At 45.3% G+C, this 25,111-nt stretch overlaps 1 protein-coding gene across 1 annotated transcript in view; it reads right to left on the minus strand.

Annotated features, from left to right (window-relative positions):
- Positions 1–592: 592 nt before the first annotated feature.
- Positions 593–25,111, minus strand: part of BFSP2 (beaded filament structural protein 2) — a gene marked incomplete at both ends in the record, with an annotated part of 50,924 nt that continues 26,405 nt past the window's right edge. The window contains 10 exon segments of the mRNA XM_084232573.1: positions 593–689; positions 691–809; positions 813–815; positions 4,641–4,740; positions 5,785–5,942; positions 15,730–15,795; positions 18,380–18,541; positions 19,823–19,942; positions 19,945–19,981; positions 24,797–24,879. Of these exon segments, the coding sequence (XP_084088699.1) occupies positions 593–689; positions 691–809; positions 813–815; positions 4,641–4,740; positions 5,785–5,942; positions 15,730–15,795; positions 18,380–18,541; positions 19,823–19,942; positions 19,945–19,981; positions 24,797–24,879 (945 nt within the window).

Here is a 25,111-nt window from a genome sequence, read left to right on the forward strand (position 1 = left end):
GGTGCTTGGGGGCTTCATGAAGTCACGGAGCTGCCCAGACGACCTCGTTTCTTGAATAAACAAAGCTGATGCCCTTGCTGCTCCAAGTGTGGTCTGTGACCAGCAGCACAGGCGTCACCAGTTTTGTTACAAAAGAAGAATCCCAGGCCCCACCCCAGAAATGGACTCCGCATTTTAAAATGATGTCCAGTTTTGGAAGTTTGGGGTACACATTGAAATTTCAGGGACATGGGTCTATAGCCCTCTTCATTAGGGTCTGTTACATGCAGCTGAAAGCATTCCTAGTGGATAAGGTGTAAGTACTGGGTATGTAGGAGGATATGGTTCTCTGTGCGTGCATGTGTGCACGTGATGACACACAGGCACAATCACATGCACACACACTAATGCATATTTACCTACATCATTGTGTGTGCTTGTATGTACACGGATGTATATATGAATATATGAACAGAAACCCCCCGGGAGGACACAGCTAGGCTGTGGGCAAGGATGAGGCTATGTTGGGAAATTTGGGAGGGGTGATTTCTTCTTTTTATCTTTTACAGTATTTGAAAAAAACAACTCTGAAGCCTGTGAGTACATATTCCTTTCATAATTGAATAGGAAAAGAGACGCACTGGCTCTCCTCCCTGTCCAGCAGGGCATGGTAGGACGCCTCGGTCCTCTGCAGCTGGCACCTGTGCGCCGATGCTGCCCCGCCTCTGCGCGTCCCTGAGCTCCGCCTCCAGCCTGCCCACCACCGCGCCCAGGCTCTGCAGCTCGAGGTCATGCCAGTGCTTGGCATCGTGCAAAGTGTTCTCCAGACCTTATTTCTGCAAAAGAGCACATGCTCTCCAAACCCAAGGCCGACAGGCAGGACCCTTGAGGGGGAGGTACAGAGCAGCTGGAGGGGCTGGCATTGGCCTGTCCTGTCCATTTCTCCAAGGACACTTACCTTGCCAGGCTTACGGGCTCTGAGGGGAAATCATGAATGCTTCAGCAGCCATTCTCTTGTTTAGTCTAATTCGTTGATTCTTCTGCTGGTGGGATGGGGTGGGGTGGGCATGGGGTCGGGGTGGAGAGGGTGGGGTGGGGGAGAAAGGCAGAGACAGGAGGAGGGGCAGGAGAGAGATGAGATAAAGTGAGAGAGAGCGGAGAGGCAGTTTGCAGGTGTTTCTTCAAAGCAATCTTGATCTCGGAACTGCCTGGGGGTCTTTATACTGACGATTTCTCACTCCCTGGGGGGCACCGTCCACCTCCACTGCTGAAACCCCATCCATCATTCAGCTCAAGTCCTGCCTTCCCTAGAACGCCTTCCCAGATTACATAGTCAGAATGAATGTCTCTGGCCTTTATATACTCAGCAGTTTTTCCTTTAGTGTTTTAGTAACGGATCTTGGCTAAGTCCTCTTCTTCCCTGCTGCGCCTCCACTGCGGGTTCCCACCGCCCCATCCTCAGCCTGCTGTTCTCTGAGTTTGTCTCCTGGGCCTCCCCGCTGGTTGGTCTCTAGGACACTTAGGCTTTTAGTCGTCTCTGCCATGACCTCTGCATTGACACCTGAACCTCTTCCCCAAGTCACAGACCCACTATGGACCTCTTATTGGAAATATATAGTCCCTGGGCACCTCAAATCAAGTGCCCCAAATGGAGCCACTGCCTTCCTTCTGAACCTGCTGATCCTTCTTATTCTGGGCTTCAGCTGGTGAACTCATGCGAGCTAGAAACTGGGGAAAGATCTGCCCCTGTTCTCCTTCCTCCAGAATTCAGTCATCACTGAATACTCCTCTCATACATTCTGAGAAGTTTTCACATGTGTGTCTCTCTCTCCCCCAGTCACCAGTGCCCAGGACTGGGTGCTTGTGCCTCTCCCTGAGGAACATTTAGCTTGTATTCTTGTCTCTAGTTCCTCCTCCTTGTGCTGTCCCCACATAGCAACCTGTGTGCTGTCTAAACACAAATCTGGGATTGTATCCCCTCTGCTTCGACACCATCCACAGCCCCCCAGGGCCCCTAGCATGCTACACATGACTGGCCCAGCATGTTTCCTTCTTGACCCACCCGCTCCTGCCACCACGCACACAGCAGTCAGTGTCTCTAGTCTTTGCACTCACTGAGCTCTCATGATGTTTCTACACCCTCACCATCCTTCTCCATGCCATCCATCACCCTTACCTGGCTCACTGTTACTCATCCCCCTTGACATTCTCTAGCACTACGATCACCAGGCTCTGTCAGGGTTGGCCTCTGGGTTTCCACTGTGACCCAAACACCTACGTGCCCTTGAAACTTCCTTCTCCTTTTCCCATATACCACTCCCTGCAGTATAGGACTGACCAATAAACACCTTTAAAAATTGTGTCTCTCTGTCCTTAACATATTTTAATAGATGTCATTATGGTACACCTATAATTTAGTATCTGATAATTTTTTAAAATTTATTTTTTTTTAAAGATTTATTTATTTATTTATACAAGCACTGGGTACAGTCAGAAGCATGGGAGGGTGAGAGAATTCACCAGAGACAGAGAGTGGAACAGAACAGGCAAACTGATGAAACACACTGCTGAGGGGAGCAGCGGGCATGGCAGGAGAGGTCTGCGCGCCATGTGGGACCCTCGCCGATGGCTGGGGATTGAACTGGCGCTGCAGAGGCTGCAGGTAGCTTCGCAGCCCAGCGCTCAACCGCTGCGCCATGGGGGAGGCCCTCAAATTTATTTTTTGCATAGAAGAACTGGGGTGTGGGCCAGAGGTGCGGGGACTGAGAGGATTCACCAGAGACAGGGGAGCAGAACAGGCAGATTGACTGAAATACACTGCTGAGGGGAGCAGCAGGCCAGACAGGAGAGGTCTGCTGTGCCATGTGGGTCAGCAATCTGGCCAGGGATTGAACTCATGTTGCAGTGGCTGGCGATAGCTTAATAGTGCTGAGACTTAACCCTCAGGCCACCAGGGAGGCCCCAGCATCTGACTTTTTATAAAGTATATAAGAAACAAATATTTTTACATTGAATTGAGCCAAATCATGATGAAATAGGTTTCTGGACCCTGTCTCTCATGAGGAGACTTTCACCCCCTTTAGAACACTGTGGCTGAAATGGAAGATTCTTGACCAAGATGCCATCTTGAATCATGGCTGTCGTTAAGCAGGGGTCACTATATTATCTTATTTAGAGCTTCTTAATTCTATAAACTATGAGGATGTTGAGTCAGGTTCTCATCCTAAGATGATCACTAGAAACTGAATCTGGTTCAGAGTTACTGTTTATGGCAGTGAGGATATGGAATTGGCTACCTGGACTTCCATTTGTTCAAATTCCCTTTGTCAGGAAATTGCCTGGTTTGTGAGTGGTTGTTACGGACATTGAACCCATAGTACCTGTGATTTGGAAAAACAATTCACAGAGTCATGTTTGCATCCTCTGTCTACAGTTTTTGTTCCATGTTCAGCGATGACTCCTACATGTGTGGTGGAGTTTTTCTCTGATAACTCAGGAGCACTGCCCAGGGTGTTTACAGGAACTTCCATCAGAGGTCCTATGACCCTTCAATCCCATTCTTGGAGCCCAAGTCCAGCTTCCCCACCTCAGACTCTGACAAGGGAAGCTTCTAGGAAGAGCTAAACATGACACCCTAATAGAACTTTTAGTCCATTCCAGAGAGCAGAGGGTGTTGATTTCTGTATTGTTAAAAAATATTTTAAGAAATAATGATAATTTATAATGCAAAGATCAACCTGCAAACTGCAGTGAGTCTGAGTTTACTAGGTGTTGACATCACTAGGGTGATTGTGATTGAAGCAGGGGCAAACCATATCAAAAGAATTGTCTCATACAAACTGGGCCACTGCCAACATTCCGAGAAGCCAGCAAGTACAAGAGCACCCTGTTTGAAAGTGAACTTTTACCTACTTTCACCTTGTGATCCCTCCACCTGATCATATGCTCATCCTCTATAGCCTCACCCTTGTTTTTCTCTCTGTAAGGACCCTCTGACCTTTATGCATCCTGGGCCCACATATTGGGGATCTAACCTGAGCTTGTGATCTTCCAACCAGTTCTCTGCTATTTCCACATAACCCAACTTTACCTTTTTAATGACCTGAATTTTTCAGATGAACTTTGTTTGGTTGAACATGAAGCAGAGATGCAGACAGGGAACCTATTACAGATAATTGCTCTCAGGATGGGGCAGAGGAAGGAACTAGGCCCAGAGGTGTTCTCCCCTAGAGTCTGGTTGCCCTTTATTCCACCAAGAGCTCCCAAGTGTGAGTTACATCATAAGACCTGTTTCACCAGGAAGCAAGTGGGCTGGACTTTTACACCCACCTGTAGTCATTGGCTGAGAGCTGGCAGGCCTACCTTGTAGGCCAGGTGTCCTCTGTTTAGCTGAGGGAAAGTCTGGATAGGAGCTGAAAAGGGGTGCCTGTAGGCCCTAGCTGCTACATTCACAGCAGCAGCAGCCTGGGAAGGGGATTTTGATGGGGGCATTAATGCCTCCACTATACTTGTGATTTGGTATTAGTGACCCTTTCAGGCCTCAAAAACCACATGCTGTGAAATGGGAATCTCTTGCAAACTATACCTCAGAAGATGACAGTTTGACCATTGAGAGTTAACAAAAATGTAAGAAATGCCAGGGGTCTTCCTGGCCCACTCACCAGAGCCTGCCAGGATTCCGTCTCAGCTCCAAGGCTCTGGACTTGGCACCAGGTACTGTGTACCAGAGGACAGCAGTCAGCGTGTGCTCCTGGGTCTGGTCTGTGGGTGTAGGGTAAAAGGTTTTCAGGCTTTTCTGCCCTCCCACCATTAGGATTGCCCTGCCTGATGGGGCACCTGCTGTTGTTCCATTGTTGTGTTGTTCACTTCTGTGGGCAGTGGGAGGGGTTTTGAGATGGTCACCAAGAGAAGCAGAAGCTGGAGAGAGGCAGGAGAGAGAAGGGGAGAAAGAAAGCCAGAAGAGAGAGAGAGAGAGAGAGAAGCCCCGAGTGAAGACTTGCTGGGGGCTTGGAGGCCTACTGGCCCCCTGGCACCCCTGCCTGCCATGTACCTGGTTGCTGCAATGCATGTAAAGCTCAATAAAAGCCTTAGAAAGCCACAGAGTGCTCCAGGACTCTCCTTTACCCGGTCTGCTCTGCTCAGATCATAGACATTTTGCTCAATGGCCCTTCCTCCCCTTACCGTGGGCGACTTCCGCCTCTTGTTGTAGAGAGTCAGGTCTCTTGTGAGCCAGGAGGAGGGGAGAACTTGGCCCTTCTCTCGCTTGCCCTTTCCAGGGTCTCTTCCACAGCCTCTAACTCAGCGGAAGCATCTGTCACGTTGAAATTCCCTTTTCCAGGCACCCTCACCAACTTGTATACATTCACTTAGTTTGAACATATAATGCATGAAAATAGAATACAATGCAAAAGATTTGTCTAAGGGATCCATAGTAAAAGGTCTTCCTTTCTCCCTGGGTCTTAATTACTCAGGTCTCCTGTTTCCATTTTCTTATACTTCCAGCCAGAAATTTTCATAAATGTATAAATATGTATAACCACCCCCCTCTTGCTTTGGTACTTAATATAGCTTAGGCATCATTTTATATCAATGTGTAAATCAATTGCATTATTTTCAGAGCTGCATAATATTTCCTTGTTTGGAAATCCTATTATTATTTACAAATTCCCCACTGGTGAAACAACTTCGGTTGTGTCACTCTTTGCCTCTCACAATCGTGAAAAGCATAATCTGCACCCCTCACTACACACGCAAATGTCTTTGAGGGGAAACTTCCTGACTGGAACTGCTAAGTGAGAAGGGCACATGTTCGCAATTTTGATGAATGTTGCCAGGTTGATGTTCAGAGAACCTGTAACCCCTCCTGGCACTGAATTGGTGCCAACCCCCACCTCTTGCCCAAGTAAGCAGTTGGCCAGCTGGATCTGATAGTCCCTGTTTCCTTGTAAAAACCAGCCTGGCCACTATTGGGAATACAAGGGGAAGGTCTTCTCCCTGAGCAAGTGTATATATTCTGATTCCTCCCCTTATATTCTGGGGAGCAGGTGTTTGTTATTCCTCTTTGCTGGGGAAAAGGGAAAAAATGGGAGTTCACCCTCAGTCTTCAATGCCGTCTGAGGAAATGTCTCCTGACTGGTGATGTAGGAGAAAAAACCTACTTTCTCTTCTAGGTTACTGGTTTTCTGGAATTACCATGTGTCCCACACATGAATACTTATTTATAAATTGTGCAAAAATAGTGCCATCTAATTAATGGGCTAAGAAATCCCTAGTCAGAAGGCTCGTATCTCAGTAATTTGCTCAATTCTTGCTGTTTGAGGGCTGTGAAGAGTTCAGCAAAAATGTCACAAAGGCTCGGGAGCAGCTGAGGGAGAAAAGAGGCCATGGTCTTGTTCTGACTTGTGGGCCATTGGCATGAGACTCTGGGCCAGCCTTGGGCCTTTTTAGCGGCAAGCCTGCAGGCTGGCAAGGCAGGGGGCGGGGAGGGGGTGGGTGGTAGGCAGGCAGGCAAGCTTCCCAGCCCCCCATGAATATTTTATGCTCTTTCCTCTAGGCTTTCTCTAGTGTTCTCCCGTGGTGTCGCCTCTTCTATTGTCACGCCTCTGTAGCCATCCTCCCGAAGCTGTCCCTGAGTGATGCTGCCCTTAGAGCCTCAGCCTCCAGGCTCAGGTGTGCCCACTTATTCATGCCCACACCATGCTCCAGGTGTCCACAATCAGGCATGCGTGCCCTGTGCCCGCAATCCCAAACCCCTTCTGCATTCAAGGCCTCAGGTGATAGCCACAGAGGTTAGTGGTATAAAAAGCCTGATTAATTCCATTTACCCTACAGCCTTGCAGAGCCTGGCCCTGCTCACAGAACACAGATGACTATGAGTGGAGAATGACCCCATGAGGATTCTCTCCTGGAGTCACTGTGAGTCTCCCATGAGGTTATGCGTGTGGATGCATGCATATATTGACTATATTTTCTGCATGCAAAAATTAATAATAGCTAAAAAATGACTTTGTAAAAACCACTATGAGTTGTCCGCTACTATTCTGTGTTGGTGACTGTTAACAACTTTATGTCCATTATTCCATTGAATTTTGACATCCAATGAAGCAGGAGTCCTTTTATTCCTATTTTACATGAGGAAACTGAGGTGCAGAAAAAACTGAGTTTTTACTCAAAATTGTAAGGGCCATAAGGGCAGAGCTGAGACTCAAGTCAAGTAGCAGACACAGAGCAGAGCTCCTGACTGGTAATTACTGCTGCTGCTTCCACCAATTCATCAACTTAAGATTCCCCAAATTGAAGTTCCCTTTGGCAAAGTGATGGTGATCATTCTAAAATGTCCTCAATGCCAAGTTTTCCTGTGATCAGTAGCCCTGGTTTTCTTCCTCTCTTTCTGGCTGGGACCTGGTCCCAGGGGCTGTGTGGGTGGGAGGCAGGAGACGGGGCATCCTGGCCGGCAAGTGGAGCCAGGCAATGTAGCTACACAGAATGACCAGGGCGTTCCCTATGAACTGGAGCCGGCTCTTAAGGGTTCAAATGAGTTAATCTTCAAATTTTCAGAAATTTTTTAAACTGGTTGTTAAACATGGCCACCATTAACAAATAAATGACCTCAACTTACAATTAAATAAGTTATGCTAAAATGGTAATTCAGCAGACAAATGGATTAAAAATTGTGGAATATATACTCAATGGCATACTACACAGTTGTGCAAAAAGATGAAATTTGGGGCAAAATGGATAAATCTCAAGGTGATTTTGTTAATTGCATTAAGTCAAAAAGTGAAAGATATTGGATGGTTTAACTTTTCTGTGAGCTATAAGATTCATATACAGCAGGAATAAATCTTGTTGAAAGAATATAATGGGTACTAGAGGGAAGGGGAGGGAGGGAGGCAGGTGGGGTATTGGCACAGGTGGTTGGTGGAGGGTGAGTGGGTCATGTGCACATATGGAACAGCAAAATTGTAACCCCCAAAATTTAAAAAAAAGGCAATAAGTATTAAAACAATCATTTGCTAATTATTTTACATTTTATCACTATCTATGTCATTGAGGTTATTTACATTGATGATACCTGTGTGGTGGAAATAACATATAATGGTGTGTTCAGTGCACCTCCTTACAATTCTGTGCTCATTTACAGCAAGTTAGTATTTTAAAAATCAATCCTAGGGAGAGTATTTACCCTATGAAAATTGGCAAGTGCTACAAGTCAGGGATTGAGTTACTGTTTTGTTGATTGTCAAGACAGGGATGCAGAAAATGTCAATGCAGATTAAACTTAAAAGTGAGTTATGTCAGTAGCTGTGACATTGTGAATAGCACAAAAATTAAAGGGAATATTCTTCCAATATTTCAAAACTATTATCTGATTTGATAGAAGTTTTATCATTGGTGAGTGAATTCAGTAAGGTCAATGAAAATATAAGTCAAAATTCATATTAGCTGCATTAATCATCAATGTGAGTAACTTTGTTTAATCAGGTATTAATGAAATTTTCTTTGTAGTTTGATTTTTGTGACACTATGGTTGATATTATAAAAATGATTGTCAGATTTTGCAAGTAATAGCAAATCACACTGAAGTTGTAGGTGCAAATGAAAAAAAAATTTACCCTAAAATGTATGTTATTTCTAAAATTATGAAAAAATAAAACATCAACAGAATCTTCTAGTTACCTTTAAGCAGTGTTGTGAATCTGACTGGCACATATATACAGATGCTGACATTTCAAGCACCGGGCATGAAATGAAGCCAAATTCCCAGGACAGCAGATATCAAAGCCTTGGTGGGGAGTGTGGGTGAAGCTGCTGGAGAAGGCTATGCCACGGTCCCTCACATGCTCTGTCCTTCCTTTCAACCCAGACCATGAGTGACTTGTATGTAGTGCTACATACTTGTCTCTGGAGGGGTAAATCCTCTTGTCTCAGTTTGTGCTATTCGTGCAAGTCAACGCCACACTAGACTGTAGGTATCTGGCTTGCAGGGACGACTTACTTACCCCTCTATCCCCCATGGGGACCAGGGCTTTTTACTCCTAGGATGGCTTAATAACAGTTATTGAAGGTTTACAAAATGTACCAGGCACTTTGTAGTGACTGGGGACTACAGAAGAGGAGGATCTACCAATAATGGAATTAAATCAAACCTCCTTTTCATTAGGAGGATTAGCTGCAATACTACAATGATTATAAGTTACTTCACAGTCATGTGCCATCAGCTGAATGTTATTAAACTAAAGATGATTTTCGATAGCAGCACACACAACCCTGACCCACTCCAGCCAGAGGTAGGATTGATTTGGGTGGAGGCTGGATGCCTGACTGGTTCCTAATAGGAATGAAAAAAAAGTGCATGTCTCACTGGAGGAAACTTCAACATTGGCAGGAGAGTTGGCCTGGCCCTAGCTAGGCTAAGCCAAGTTTCTTCTTGAATTTATACAAGAACCTCCTGGCTGTTGAAGCTGCTCTATTTGGAATTTAGGACCAAGTCCCAGCCTCAGTTAAAGCTGCCAAAAGAAACACAGAGGAACAAATGGCTTTGAGGTCTTGACCTCCCCTGCCCTCTTGGTCAGAAGTAAGCACACCTCACTGATGAAATCAGCAGATGAGGTGCTGCAATGAGAGTAACTTGCAAGAGAATAATACATTCTTCTTCTTACTGAAGGTAACTATGGGGGAACTCTAAATGGTAGTATTAACTCTGGCTCATTGAGATCACCTCATTCCTAAGAAGCAGGATCTCCTCTGCTGTGTCCCTGTTAGCAGACTAGAAAGTATTAAATACAAATCTCACCACTTTACTTTTTCAAGGTTTGTTTTATCCGTGCAAATCTCTTATTTTGGAAATTGAGAAAGCACTTTTATTTTCTATGGAAAAGGACTATTATTAAAAATGATCTAAGATAGCCTTGAGATCAACAGATTCAGGTGGCCAGGGATGGGCATTTACTAGAGCAATGGGCTTTGTGTCTTCAGCCTCCAGTGCAGGGCCTGCCACCTGCTTTGTGCTGGGCAGATGGAGAGATGATCCTTGGATAGAAGGTGTGAGTGGGAGGCTGCAGTCACCCAAATTAATCTCATAGAAAAGGACAAGGTGGCTGGGATGGGTTGGGTGACATTTCTCCTTATAAATGGTGCATTGTTTTGTATCTTTTGCATTTTGAATCAAGTGAAGGTATCATCTACTTAGATCTACATGGCCATCTGCATAGATGAAAGTACAAAAGAGGAGACCCTTTTGCAAAGCTGACTCTGTGACATCCATTAAGGTATAGAAATATTGGGTGACCCCCCCTTCCCTTTACCGCCCATCAGAGATTATAACCAATCCTCAACACAGGGGAACCCCTAGATTACTGAATGCTCTCAGGGGTTCTATCTCCTTAAAATTAATTATCCTATTGGCTATGAAGACAAAAGCACATTAGGGACTCTTGCAGGCTAGAGCCAGTTCACCTCAGTCCCATCTTAATCCAATTTCATATCTCCTAGAAAATATTGACTCTTTTTAGTGTAGCATAGCAGGCTGTATAAAATATTTATCCTTGCAGGGCAAATTATTTTTTGCAAAAATGGAGTCACAGAGTCATGCTGTCGAAGCTTTCTAGTCTCCTCACAGTTACATCAAGACCTATGCTGTCCAAGATTGTAGCCACTAGTTACATGTAATGATTTTTAAAACATTTAAAAAATTAAATAAAATTTAAAATCCACTTGTTCAGTTGTCTTATTCACATCTGAAGGGCTCAGTTACCACATGTGGTCAGGGGCTGCCATACTGGATTGCTGCACAGATTAAAACACTTCCATCACTGCAGAAACTTCCACTAGTGGACACTGCTCTAGACAGTCTCTAATGTTTCTTTCATTAGAAATTTATTGATATTCTAAGAATATCAATAAATGGAAACCTCACAATTCATCTCCATCTGTTCACCTGTCTTCATTCTTAAGTCTCCACAATTGGTCTTCTTGTTTAAGTAATCATGATGGTTACGGCTCAGTTAAACTTCTTCACCACAAATGCCTGCACTGACCCAAGACAAGGGCAGGGCAGCTGTCAGCAGGGAGCATGGGAGCAATCTATTTGTTATGTAGTTGCTGGCCTCTAGGGACTATAAGAGGGGACTGAGTTGTCTCTCATTTGTGTCCCCCAAGCCACTCCACCCCACCAGCTTGTGCTAGTGATCAAACAGCCTTCGGCTATGTTACTTACCATCCAGTGCAGTGAACAAGCAACAGACAGAAAGCTTCTGGGAACAAAGGTGAGGAGCCTTTGTGGGAGGGGACATAGCAGGTAAAATAGCTTGCCTGGCTGGGAGCAGACTACTGGCCAGGTTGAGGGGAGGGAGCCAAGCCTCTGAGCGCCCAGGCTGAGGCTCTAGACAAGGAGAGAGGATCTGGGTTCTCCTCTGGGGAGGTGAGCTGAAGCCTCTATCCGCCTGGCAGAGGAGACCACTCAGGCAGCAATCTGCTTCAATACTGGGTGCCCAGTGTGCGGCCCAGGAATCTAAGAGGAGCTCCACAATCTCTCTCTTTTTAAAAGATTTATTTATGCATACAAGAACTAGGGTGCAGGCCAGAGGTATGGGGGTGGGGGGGTGAGAGGATTCACCAGAGACAGAGTGGGTCGCAAAATAGGCAGACTGTCTGAAATACACTGCTCAGGGGAGCAGCAGGAGAGACAGAAGAGGTCTGCTGTGCCATATAGGTTGCTCCCTGGCCGGCCAGGGATCGAACTGCTGCAGTGGCTGCAGATAGCTTCATAGCACTGTCTTCAACCCCTGTGCTCCCAGGGAGGTTCCTTGCCCCAGGAGTCTGCAGTGATTGGGTTGCATACTATGTAAAGTTGGTGGATTTTTGCCAATGTAATGAAGATGTCAAATCAGCTAATTTTGAGTTGATGGAAAGGCAGAGCACACTGGGTGGGCCTGACTAAATCAGGCTGGAACTTTGAAAGAAACTTAAACTCCTAGAAGACCTACATTCCGTTGAAAAGGTAGAGACCTGTACTCTTTTTTTTTTTTTTTAATGTGATCTTTGCGCTAATGGAACAGAGCTCTTTAGTGATTTTCTTTTATTTATTTATTTGTTTGTTTGTTTATACAAGCACTGGGCACAGTTACAAGCACAGGAGGGTGGGAGAATTCACCAGAGCCAGAGCAGGGTGGGGGGGGGGTGGGCAGAATAGGCAGAAGGACCGAAGTACACTGCTGAGGGGAGCAGTGGGCAGCAGGGGAAGTCTGCGCGCCATGTGGGACCCTCACCCGGGTGGTCGGGAATCGAACCAGCACCACAGAAGCTGCGGGCAGCTTCACAACCCAGTGTTCAACCGCTGCGCCACCGGGGAGGCCCCCTGGACCAGTACTCTTAAAACATAAGTGTGTAAGTCAACATTACCGCAATAAAATAATTTAAAAAAGATAAAAAGAGGTCTTCCCTGGTCTTGGAGATGCAGACAGCCCTGCTGAGAACTGCCTGTGGTGGGGAGGAGGGAGACTGAGAGGTGAGGGCCTGGGTCCTGCAACTGTAAGGAACGGAATCCTGTCACATCCTGAATGGACCAGCCAGGCTGGTCCGCTGCAGCCTCCCGAGACCTTCAGAGGAGGAGCCACCTGAAACCTGGCCTGGAATACTGACCATGGAAATGGAGGTAATCAGTGCATACTCCTTTAAGCCACTAAGTTTGCAATAACAGGTTACAAAGCAACAGAAAACAAATATGCCTCGCTACCTGGGGGGCTCCAATCCCAACAATGGACAAAACTAAAGTGGGAAAGATCAACTTTTTGAGTCCCAAGTAGCTTCCGTCAGAAATTCTGGAAGCCCTTCGCCTGTCAGAGGTCTGTTTCCAGGAAGAGGTCAGGAACATATGCTTATATTTACCGGAATGGATTGTCACCAACTTAAAGCACAATAACTATATAATATTCTTGAAAGTGTATTTTTGGCTACCCAGAACATCATTTCCTGTTGGTTGGTAAAAGATATTTGAAATGAAAGATATGGGTGTTCTATGAAAGCAAAACTTAGGGGAAGAGCTTGGTTGCAGGGAAGCTAGAAATCTCAACTCCTTGTCTCCCCTGCTCCCTCCCTGGCAACAATAAATGCATCTGTAAAATGTGTCTAACAATAGTTATATATATATATATATATATATATTAAATAGCTTTAAAAAAAAAGATTTATCTATTTATATAAGAACCAGGGTACAAGCCAGATGTGTGGGAGGGTGAGAAAATTCACCAGAGACAGAGCAGAGAGCAAGACAGTCAGACGACCGAGGACACTGCTGAGGGGAGCAGTGGGCGAGACAGGAGAGGTCTGCTGCGCCATGTGGGTATCTCTCTGGCTGGCTGGGAATCGTGAAGCCATGCTGCAGAGGCTGCGGACAGCTTCACACCACTGCATTCAACCCGCTGAGCCACTGGGGAGGTCCACAATAGTTCTATTTTGAGACTATGATGAGAATTGAAGGAGTAGAAAGGATATCAAACTTCTGGCCAGCACAAAGGCCCTCAGTGGGTTATCAATTTTACTTTTGAATTTTAGGTCTTTAAACAGTGGCTGATGGGGTGCACATTCCCAAAAGTTTTAGGTAAGAAGGGCACTGAGAGGTCTTGTTCCAGCCAAGGTCAGAATGGAGCACACCTGCCCTTGGGACTCTGTTTTCTGTTTGTCACTTGACAGAATGGAAATGTCTCCTCACATGACTCTAGGGAACAGGCCAATGACAGCAGCCCTGCAGCATCCCCTGGGGTGACTTTTTCAAAGTCCTATTGATTGTGACTTGGGGACTGTGTTCCACGGTTAGCCAGGTCGGGAGTGTGACATGGCGTACTGTCTGAGGTTCCCAAAACATCTCCACATACTTGAGTTGGGTTAACCCCAACAAAATAGAAAAAGGTGGGCCAGACTTTTAGATGCTCCAAAATTCTCTGGACCAACCTGATCTCCCATCACTGAATCATGCAACTTGAGAAGGTCCAAAAAGTGGACCTCAGGTTCTCCAAGGCTGGAAAGATTGTGGTTACTGCATCCATCCTGAACCTCTTTATAAGCTTTTAATGATGAACAAATAAGAATTGGCAGGTAGGTGCAGGTGCTGATGGTTTCCACCTTCATCCCTTAGGCCACAGCACATTATTTCTCCCCAGTTTTCTCCCCACTGCAAGATTCTGCACCTTCTTTTTTTTTTTTAAAGTATCTAATTTTTTATTTTATACATTTTTCACATCATTTTTCATTTTTGCATGATGTATGCATTTTCATCTTGGTTATAACTCCCATACAATTCCCACCCCCTTGTTTTGATCCTACTCCCCCCTCCCCCATAGTGTGTCTCTGGTTTATAGTTGCTTGTTGATTTTGATTTTTACTTTATTATAATTAGTCTTTCTCCTGGTCTCTTATTTAGGTTTTCTAAATTCCTGCTATGAGTGAGACCATCCGGTATTTTTCTTTTTCTTTCTGGCTTATTTCGCTGAGCATGATCCCTTCCAGCTCCATCCATGTTGCTGCAAATTGCATGTGTTTATCTTTTTTGATTGCTGAGTAATATTCCATGGTGTATATGTACCACATCTTCTTGATCCAGTCATCTATTTTTGGGCATTTGAGTTGTTTCCATAGCTTAGCTGTTGTAAATAGTGCTGCTATACACATAGGGGAGATTCTACACCTTCTTGCCTGAGAGCTTTCTCTGAAGTCTTTGAAAGCCACTCTGCTAGCAGATGGCAGAGGATTAATGGGAGATGGTCTTACTATCCTGGCTTCCTGCCCTTTCCCCATGTCCTGAATCATTGTCCAGAACCCTTGCGGGTGTACCCTTTAGTTTCCCACAGTGGTAGCTGCATGGATATTGCGTTCTTTCTTGGTTCGCTTCTCTGCTTATCCATTTACCACTATTTTGTTTTCCCCCCACAAATCTAAATCAATATTTCTACTTCAATATTTGTATCAGGATCTGTTTCTGGGGAAAACCTAAACAAAGACATAAATGAATCATGTCAATTAATTTCCAGCCTCCCTGGTCTGAAAGGTAATTAAATGCATGTTTGTATTCTCTCTGCAAAAGGTTTCGAAAGCATTGTGTGCTGTGGCCACAGAAAGATGCAGAAGGAGATGCTCAGATGCTTGGGATGGGCAAATGTCAGCCCCTAAGGGCATGACTGCAACTGACAAAACTATTTATTGGAGGACTTCTGGCTGTCAGTTTTGATTCCTGCTGATGATCAGAGGAATTCACTCACTCTGCAAATATTTTCTGAGCTCCTCCTCTCTGCATGAGGCCCAGGCAACACTGGCCAAACTAAAACAAGTGCTGTCTGTTTTCACTGAGATGTAGCTTTCAGATCACTCTATTAAAAAAAACAAACACTAATGAATCTGTTCAGAATTACAGTTGGACTGGTGATGATTCTCAAGAGGGGAGGGGATGAATCATAATAACTAGGTTTTTTTTTTCTTTTTCACATTCTGCACAATTTAGTTCTGTTAATTATATTGGTCCAGCCCTTTTCCAAGGAAATAATCTCTATAATGTAGTGTACACCTCAAGAGCGTTGGAACAGAAGCAAAGTTGCAAACTGTTGGGCTCCTGAGATTGAGCTTTGGGAACAGAGCCCAGGAGGAATGACAGTCCAGAGTGAAGAAAAGGTCCCTGGACTAAGCCCGAGAGCTGAGCAATAGCACAACCAGCTCGTGACCTCAGGAAGTCAGCTGCTCTCTGGGGCTCAGTGTCCTCACCTCTAAAGTGAGGGAACCGGGCTGGATGGTCTCTGGGCTCATTTCTTGGAAATATTCATGAGTCTCCTAAAAAGATGCAATGAACCAAAAATCAGATCTATGATTTGGCCTCCTTTTCTTTTTGTGTTGTTTCATTTCTCAGCAGGTCGGGGTTGGGTGTAGCTGCATTTTGTGAAGTTACTAGCTATGATTTGCCCATAAAAAGTGCTGATTAATGACATGCTCCAAGGAATTGAAGGTTAGAGGTCTTTGAAGGGAGTAGAGGGTGGAGAAATGGGGGGGGGGTGAAAGATGTTCTCCTGGGCTGGAGAACACTGGGAAATCCAGAATTGGTAAAAGGCCCTGCTGGGAAGATTCCTGTTTATACTTGGGGGGCAGAAGGTGGAGGCTTTTGTAGAAGAAAGAACATAAAAGGCCCTTCTGTTTTCCTTCTGGTAGCTTTTATAAACTCATGTGGATCTTAACCCTAGCTGTGAATTGGAACCATCCACAGAACTTACAAACAAAGCAAAACACCAAGTCCCTCTCCTCCTTCTAATTTCACTGATCTTGTGTGGGGTCTGTATCTGGGCATTTTTGAAAATGTACTGAAATTGGGGCCTCCCTGGTGGCGCAGAGGTTAGACAGCACTCTCAAGCTATCGCCAGCCACTGCACCATGAGTTCGATCCCCTGCGGGCCAGGGAACTACCCACATGGCGCAGCAGACCTCTCCTATCTCACCTGCTGCTCCCCTCAGCAGTGTATTTCAGTGGATCTGCCTGTTTTGCTCCCCAATCTCTCTGGTGAATTCTCTCACCCCCCGTACCTCTGGCTAACACTCCAGTTCTTATATGCACAAATAAATAAATCTTTTTTTTTTTTTTTAAAGAAAATTTGCTGAAATTATTCTGCGGTGCAGCTACTAAATAGTAACCAAGGAACAGGCTTCTGAACTTTTAGACATATCTCCCCACTTACTTCATGCTTTCCTTCTCCCTCTACCTCAAAAATTTCGAAGTCATGATTGGCTGGGAAATGAAGACGCGAGGAACCAGCCCCATGCATCCTATTTTCTGGCTAATTCCTTTACTATTTATGAGGTTTAATAAAAGATTTTCCTTCATGAATATAATTTACACTACTTAAGGAAAACTTGAGAAACAAGAAAAAAATCTCCAAGTGTCAGCTATCTGTCACTGAAGACCACCACTGCTAATGTAACAGGGTGGTCCCCAGGAAAGGGGGAGGTTCCAGGTTCCCTGCGCCATCCAAAGTGCATGGAGCTGAGCAGGGAAGAAGCTGGAGAAGAGACAGAGGAAGGAAGGAAGCAGGATGGAGCCAGAAGGAGACCTGGAGGAGGCGTAAGGAGCCGAGAGACACATGAAGAAACTGCGCTTGCCTTTTGGTCGTGGACTGAGTGAAACAGATGCGGGTGAGACTCGTGGGGAGGCGACAATGGTGGTTTTTGTCTTGATTTTGATTTTGCTCTTTTCCTTCTGGGCTTGTCTGGTTGTTTCTGATCCTTTTCTGTGGGTCCCCACTGGAAGATGCTTTAGACTTGTGGCAGGCTTTGGGGACTTGCTCTGGGCCAATCCTGCTTTGGTGGACTTTTACGCACGAGGGGACGGGTAACTGGGTGCTTGATTTAGAAACTAGATTCTTTGTCTTTCCTGTATTGTTTACTAATTGTCTTAAAGTTCCTTTTCTTTAAAGTCTCATATGTTTTGTGCTGATGCGGTGGATGGCAGAACCTATTTAGAGCAGGCAGGTTTGCGGGGTCTGAAGTGCCCCTTTCCCTGCCCTGTAACATTAACACCATTAATATTTAGTGTTTTCTTACCTATCCTTTCTTGATGCCTACTTTCTTTATTTGAAGATTTTACCCTACTGTCTATCCCAGGGTTCGGCAGAATGCAGCTGGCAGACCAAATCCAGCCCACATTTTGTTTCTTAAATAAAGATTTATTGGACCACAGCCATGCTCATTTACCCCATTGTCTGTGTTGCTTTTGCACTATAGTGGCAGAGCTGAGCAGCTACAAGAGAAACCATCTGGCCAGGGAACCTAACAATTTACTATCTGGTCCTTCACAGAAAAAGTTTGTTAGCTCCTGCACTATGCCATTCTGACTCTCTCCCTACCCTCATGTTACCTTATAATGTGAGCATTTCCCCTTGCTAGAAATGCTTCACACTTGTCAGTTCTAATAACTGCCTGATACATCATTACACGGTTAGATTGTAGTTTCGTCTTTCTCCTATTTTTTTCGCTCTTATAGCAAATGCTCAATGAGCATATTTGATTGTAAAGTTTAGCTGTGTTCTCAGTTATTTCTTGAGGGGTAGAGTCCAGATTATTTAAATGGAAGATTGGAGCAATTTAAGACTCTCAATACCTACTCCCCAACCCCTGACTCAAGACATTGTATTATTTTGTACTCCCCAAGAATACGGTAGAGAATCTGCTTTGCCACATACACACCACTGTTGAGTACTGTCATTTAAAACATTTTCTGCTTCTAGACAGGTAAATGAAAATCCTTATTTTAATTTGTATTTCTTTTATGTGCCGTGAGATTGAAATGATTGCATTTCTTTGTGTGCTAATTTCTCTTTGTTTGGCCTCCTTCTGCAAGGGCAGAGTGGAGGGTGCAGGGCCTGCCTCTCACCTTGGTTTGGAGGAAGCCTCCTGTCTCTGCCCGCTTCTTTTCAATGTCTCTCTCCCAGTGAATTCTGTTGGTCTCTAGGATGTCATCCAGACTAGCGCTAATGGGAGCATCCATTTGCTGCAGCTCAGATCCTGTCAGCTGTTTACACAGCATTTTCACATCCTGGAAATGACAATGTACACCTCAGGTGAGTCCCAAAGGAGAAAGAAAAGGCAGGTTCTAAGCCCCATTCTGCGGGTGATACCTCTACTTCTCATTCTGCTACTTCCAGACATGGGGCTTCAGAGAAAATAGAAATGTCCCCAAGCCTCTTCTCAGCAGAGATGCCATATTTTCTTTTCCCAAGGATACATTCTTAAGCAGGTTTTCACCAGCGTTGGCCCTCCCAAAGCAAAAATCAAAATAAATAAATAATGAAACAACAACAACAGAGCAAGCAACAACAGCAAGATGAAATTTATGAATTTCATAAAGTCAGAATAGACTGAGAGAGATTTAAAGATAACTTTGCCTTTTGGAAACTGGTGACTGAGGTAAGAAGAGGAGGAAGTGGGCTTATTGGTTCTTGGTTAGCATAAGGTTGGACAAAGGAGGGACTTCCAGACGTGAGCATCGCTAAGTAGGTTTTGACTTTTTCTTTTCAAGATTTATTTATTTATGCATACAAGAAATGCGGTGTAAGCCAGAGGTGTGGGGTGAGAGGATTCACCAGAGACAGAGTGGGGAACAGAACAGGCAGATTGACTAAAATACACTGCTGGGGGGAGCAGTGGGTGAGCCAGGAGAGGTCTGCTGCACCATGTGGGTATTTCCCTGGCCAGGGATCGAACTCATGCTTCAGTGGCTGGTGATAGCTTGATAGCGCTTTCTTTAGCTCCTATGCCACCAGTGAGGCATGGTTTTGACTTTTTCAACTGAAAGACTAAGCTGTCAGCTCAGATGCTGACACATGCGAGGTGGTTTAGAATGAGTGCAATTCTGCAGAACTGGGTCACGTTGCAGTTAAAATCCTGTTCAATCCCGTCACTAGATGCTTTGACTAATTTTACTGACAAGTGTATGTAAACCATAACCTGGCTTAACCTCAGAGTTATTTCTTTGTCTTATATTGTGTTGAAGCAACAGCAACAAAACCTGAAATACAAGGCCTTGAGATAGCGAATGTTCCCTCCAATTCCACTTGGGCTCCATCGCTCACCATTTTGGACCTGCTGCCTCCCCACTTACGTAGGAGTTGGGTCCTGAAGTCAGTTGAGTTTGGGACTCCCAGGGTAATCTGATAGACTACAAGGGTTTGGAAGTATTTCTCTGGCATTTTTCGTGCAGCCCTGGGCAAGCAAAGTGCTGAGACCAAGATGAGCTCACCCATGTGGTAAAGCTCAGTCAGGCAAATGACAGTCTCTGGTCTCGTAGCCAACCAGCCCCACTGCACATCCCGCCTACCTCTTCATAGCTCCTAGACAGGAAGCCAAGTTCTTCTTTCAGGCTTTCTATTTGATTCTCCAGATCCGTTTTTGTCAAGTTAGCTTCATCAATGAATTCGTACAGGGAGTTCATTTCCTCTCTTCTGCTGCTTTTTGAAATGGCTGCTCATTTTCATATCTGCAGAGAAAGGAACTTAATCAGCATAGCTGGGTAACCCCAAAGAAAAAGAAATCAGATGATAGATAAATGTTACCAAAAGACCAATTATGTGATAGACAATGAATGCTGAAAGTCACTGTTTCAACAGCTTTGAGGGCCCTATTAGTGCATGTTGATTTATGAAAGTGAAAGAGATGGCAGCCAACTTCTGATGACCTGGCTTCATGGGTGCCAACCTCATGGGACATGGGAAGCATAGACCTCTAGGGAGAGCTCCCCCAGGAGTTCAGATCCAGGTAGGGGGTCTGATCATCATCATTCTGATTTGTTATCCCATTAACCTGAGGATGCTTTAACAAAGTTGAGAACCTGCAAAGTATCAGACTAGGTACTAGCGAAAGATATGGTTCTGTCTCCAAAGAGCCCTTGTGAAATTTGGGACTGTGACTACACTGCCATCCACAGAAGGTGAGAAATCTCACAGCACCATTCCACAGGGCATCTTTAGGGCCTTAGGATTTTAAGGGATTTTAACATTCAACTATTGTAACACCTACTTTGTAATAATTCCTTGGTAGAATTCTTGGTGTGTAGCTTCTGCTTAAACACTTCCAGTGATGGGGAACTCATCACCTCCCAAGGCCACATTCTGCTTTTGGTCAGCTCTAGCTATTGCAAATTTCTTTCATTTCTCCATAGCTGTCTGTGAGAATCTGAGAGTTCCACCCAAAGTCAGTCCTAATCCCTTCTGCTGACAGCCCTGCAAATATTTAGAGACTGTTCCCTATGCTGCTTTCCAGTCTCCCTTCTTCATCCTTCCCACCAATCCTGCTTCAAGCCTTTTCTTCCTTAGGTTAAACATCCCCAGTTCGTTCCTCCTTTCTTCATGTAAATTAGTTTCCATTTCCTTCATCATTGAGAGCAGGGACTGTGACCTTTCTATCTTTGTATTTTTAGCATCTCGCTCCTTGCTTAAGATATATTTGCAGAATGAGTAGAAATGCTCCAGTTCCTTCAAATGTGGCACAGAGAGCAGAATGCAAAACTCCAGATGTTGCCTGATCAGTTTAGAGTCTTATGGTACAGTTTGCTCTTTTAATTTTATTTATTGTGGGCCCTAAGATTCACTTTGTTGGTTTTTGCTTGATTGTATGTTTGGTCATTTGATTTTGACCAGCTGTTTTTGCTGCTGACTAATATTCTTGTCAACTGGAACCCCTGAGTATTTTTTTTAAGATTTATTTATTTATGCATACAAGAGCTGGGGTATAGGCAAGAGATCTGGGGGTGGGTGAGAGGATTCACCAGAGACAGAGTGGGGAACAGAACAGGCAGACTGACTGAAATACCCTGCTGAGGGGAGCAGCGGGCGAGGCAGGAGAGGTCTGCTTTGCCATGTGGGTTGCTCCCTGGCAGGCTGGGGATCAAATTCATGATGCAGAGCCTCTGGATTGCTTCACAGTGCAGTGCTTAACCTCTTGCACCATCAGGGAGGCTCCCCCACCCCCCGAGCATTTTTGCAAGAGTGGCTTGAAGCCCAGTTTCTTGGTCCTTTCTAGGGGCACCTGGTACTTGAACCCTACAGTCGGGGCTTACCCTCTTTCAATTTCATTAGCCCATTGTTCCAATGGGATCTTTTTGAATCCTGATTCTGACATTCTACTCACCAGCAATTCCCTCGCTTTGCATCTCCTGCCATTTTGACATACCTGCTTTCATGTGCCTTGCACCTGAAGATAATAAGTGAAGGGACAGAGGGCAGAGTGCTGTGGCATGCTACCGGAGCCTTCCTCAAGTTGGGCCTGCACCTTTGAGTTAACACTTGGGCATTTTTCCATACATTATATTTAGGAATAAATTTTCTACCTAGGTATATTCTTTATGTTGACTGTATTCTTATTAACACCTACTTCTTTTAGAAGCATGTCCTACCCTTCCAGTTGAAGTGAAAACCCACCTCCATCCCTGGGATTGGGCTGCTGACCCACACTGTAGCACTGCAGGAGGGTCATGCCCTCTGCAGTCCTGTTTTGCTCACCTCTCCTGGGAGCCTGGTCCCTTTTGGGACATGCTCCATGCAGGATTAGGGAGGTCTTAAGTCCCCTATAGACCATTGTTTAAGAAGTTCACTAAAGATTTGAGATGTCTTTGTGATAATCTCCAAGGCTGCTGTTAAGCTTTTTAACCCTCTTGCTATATTCTTTCCCTTCTCCCTAGATTCTGAAGTCTTCAGTGAGTACCTTTGTGCTCATAACACCCAGAATTTCCCCAACATTATTAGTGACACCCCACAATTTCCTCTTGCTTGCTCTACCATCACTTCAAAACCAAACCCATTATTTACCCCTGTGTTTTAGACCAACTTCCCCTTTCCCTGCCCCCCCCCCCAACTTTCTATTTCAGTGGATAGAACTGCAAGTTTTCTAAATCACCCAAGTTCAAAACCTGAAACGTGACCTTTGTCTTCCTTTCTCAGGCTGTCTATGCAAATCCTTCCAGTGACGTGTGCCCCTTCCACCTGTTCCCACCATTGCTCTCATCCTGGCCAGGCCCTGAGCTCTACCAGCCTCCCACTCTTCTCAGCCTACCGTATTGGCTCCAGAGTCACTGTCCTTAAGCACATCAAGTCACCTCCTTCCTTAGAGGCCTTAAGTGTGATCCTCTGTCTCCTCAATACTCGCATCTCATCCTGCTTCCAACCACTGCTCCCAACCCAGACCTGCCCCTCCACTGGTCTGTCCTTCATTCCCATTGTTTCTTGCTCATGTGCCCTGCCCCTCTTTTCCACTAACACAAAGCTTATTTTATTTTTTTAAAAGATTTATTTATTTATTTACGCTGGGGTATAGGCCAGCGATGTGGGGAGTGAGAGGATTCACCAGAGACAGAGTGGGGAGCAGAACAGGCAGACTGACTGAAATACACTGCTGAGGGGAGCAGCGGGTGAGTCAGGAGAGTCTGCTGCTCCATATGGGTTGCTCCCTGGAGGGTGGGTGATTGAACTCGTGCTGCAGAGGCTGCGGATTGCTTCATAGTGCAGTGCTTAACCCCTTGCGCCACCAGGGAGGCCCAAAAAGCTTTTTTTTAAAGCTAAACTCTGGTCATGATGAGCCACTGCTCAATTCCCTTCCTCTGTTCAGATTAATTGCCAGACTTATTGGTATGGCTGAAGTGATCCTCCAGGATTTGGTCTTTCTCCCTGATTTTCAAGCTGGGTCTGTTTCTCCTTCATTCCCTCCAGATGCCTCTTATAGAAAAACTGCTTGCAATTCCACTAACACACCACGCTTTCTCTTGTCTTCCTGCCTTTGTGTGCACTATTCCTCTGCCCAGGAATTCACGTCTCTTATTGAAATATTTGCCTGGTCAATTCCTCCATGAGTTTAGGATTCACATCAGGCATCACCTCTTTTGTCACCACCCCTGCGTCCCCAGGCTGACGCTCTCTGCTCATCTCAGTGATGGCTCATGTGCTCTGGGATGCCTTGTCTGCTCACCTCTCTGCCCTTGCCACTAAACTGTGAGCTCTTTGAGGTCAGGGACCATTCCCCACACTTGGCAAAGGGCCTGGCAGATATTTCAACATCTGTTGCATTCATTTATTTATTCATTCATTCACCAAATATTTATTGAGTATCTCTTGCTGGCACTGTTACAGATGCTGGTGATACAATGGAGAACAAAAAGACCAAGTCCCTGCTTTCAGCGAGTTAACGTTTTACTCTGCTGAGTGGCTGGTCAAAGGCATATCTGAATGAACGACTGAAGAATGTATTATGAAATAAATGAATGAATGTTTGAAGACATTTCAGTCTGGTCCTACCTAATTTCACACTTAATTAAATTCTACCTTACATTAGTGCAAATCATTTCATGTCTCCTGGCATCTGTCTTTCGTTGTGCAGTAAAGTGTCAATGGCTGGACAATGGCTTCACTTCTTTGTGCTCCTGTGATGCTGGCTTGCATGGAGCTAGGCAAAACAGCAGCTCTGGCTGGTTGAATCTCCAGGACTCCAGAGTGCCCACGAATGGATATCCTTTCAGCAAGTAGAGAAGCTTGTTCTCAGAGAAAGGTACTGGCATAGGGTCTGAGATAGAAATTCTCCTCTCAGCACAAACCCCTTCTCATCCTAAGGTAAGAATGGCCCCAGGGTGCAGCGTTGCCCAGAGACTCTCAACTCCACCTACCTTTCCTCTCTGTCTTTACCAGTTTAGGGAATAACAATCTCAATGTCTGGCCATTGGCCCAACTTCCAGGACATCTTCCTCAAATAGCCACAAAATACTGGGTTCATCCATCAAAAAGTCTTCTTCATTTTGCTCCTCCACTAGCCCTCATTTCCCCAAACCTCACTCACCTTCGTGGTATTTTTAAGTGCCCAGGTTAATTCTAATATACAGCTGGATTGAGAGTCCTTGCTCTACAACATTCTGAAAGCATGGTCTGAGGACAGCAGCAGCAGCAGCATCGGGAGCTTGTGAGCAATGCACATTTTGGGTCCCACCCCAGACGTATTGCATCAGGAACTGAGGGTGGCTCTGTTGTCTGTGTTTTCTACAAGCCCGCCAGGTGAGTCTGAGGCACATTAGATGTTGAGAACCCTGCTCTAAACCCAAGTGACACCTGGTAAAATCTCTCAGTCCTTGTGGTCTAGTTTTTACCCACAAGGGGGATTTGAGCCTGACCCTCTTGGTTCTGGGTGCTCCAGGCATCCCTGGCATCTCCCACATATTTCCATGAGGTTGAGGTGAAGTTGCAGAGACAATAGCTTTACCCGTGTTGCCCACAAGTGGCATTAGAGGGTCTGCTGCCCCTCTGCTGTAGGCTGTTACCTCTCTTTAAAGTCATCTGCCCCAGCCTGGGTATTCTCTGTCTGCAGCGCCAGCCGAGCATTTTCCAAAATGGCTTTACCCACCTAGAAGGATTGCACACCAGAGAAGATGGGGTTACTACACATCTCCCCTCAATGCCTACATGGCTGGAAAGCCCTTGGGAAACACTGAGCACATTTCTTGTAGCAAATATTCTTAGAAGTCAAGTGTCCTTCTCTAAAAAGTGTGTGTGCGTGGAGGACAGAAGCAATAAAACATAAAATATGGTATCTTGTAAGAGCTTGCAGAGTTGGATTTCTGGAGCGATATTGCTTA

Source organism: Talpa europaea (genome assembly GCF_964194135.1).
Source record: "Talpa europaea genome assembly, chromosome: 4".
In the NCBI taxonomy this organism is placed as follows: Eukaryota; Metazoa; Chordata; class Mammalia; order Eulipotyphla; family Talpidae; genus Talpa; species Talpa europaea.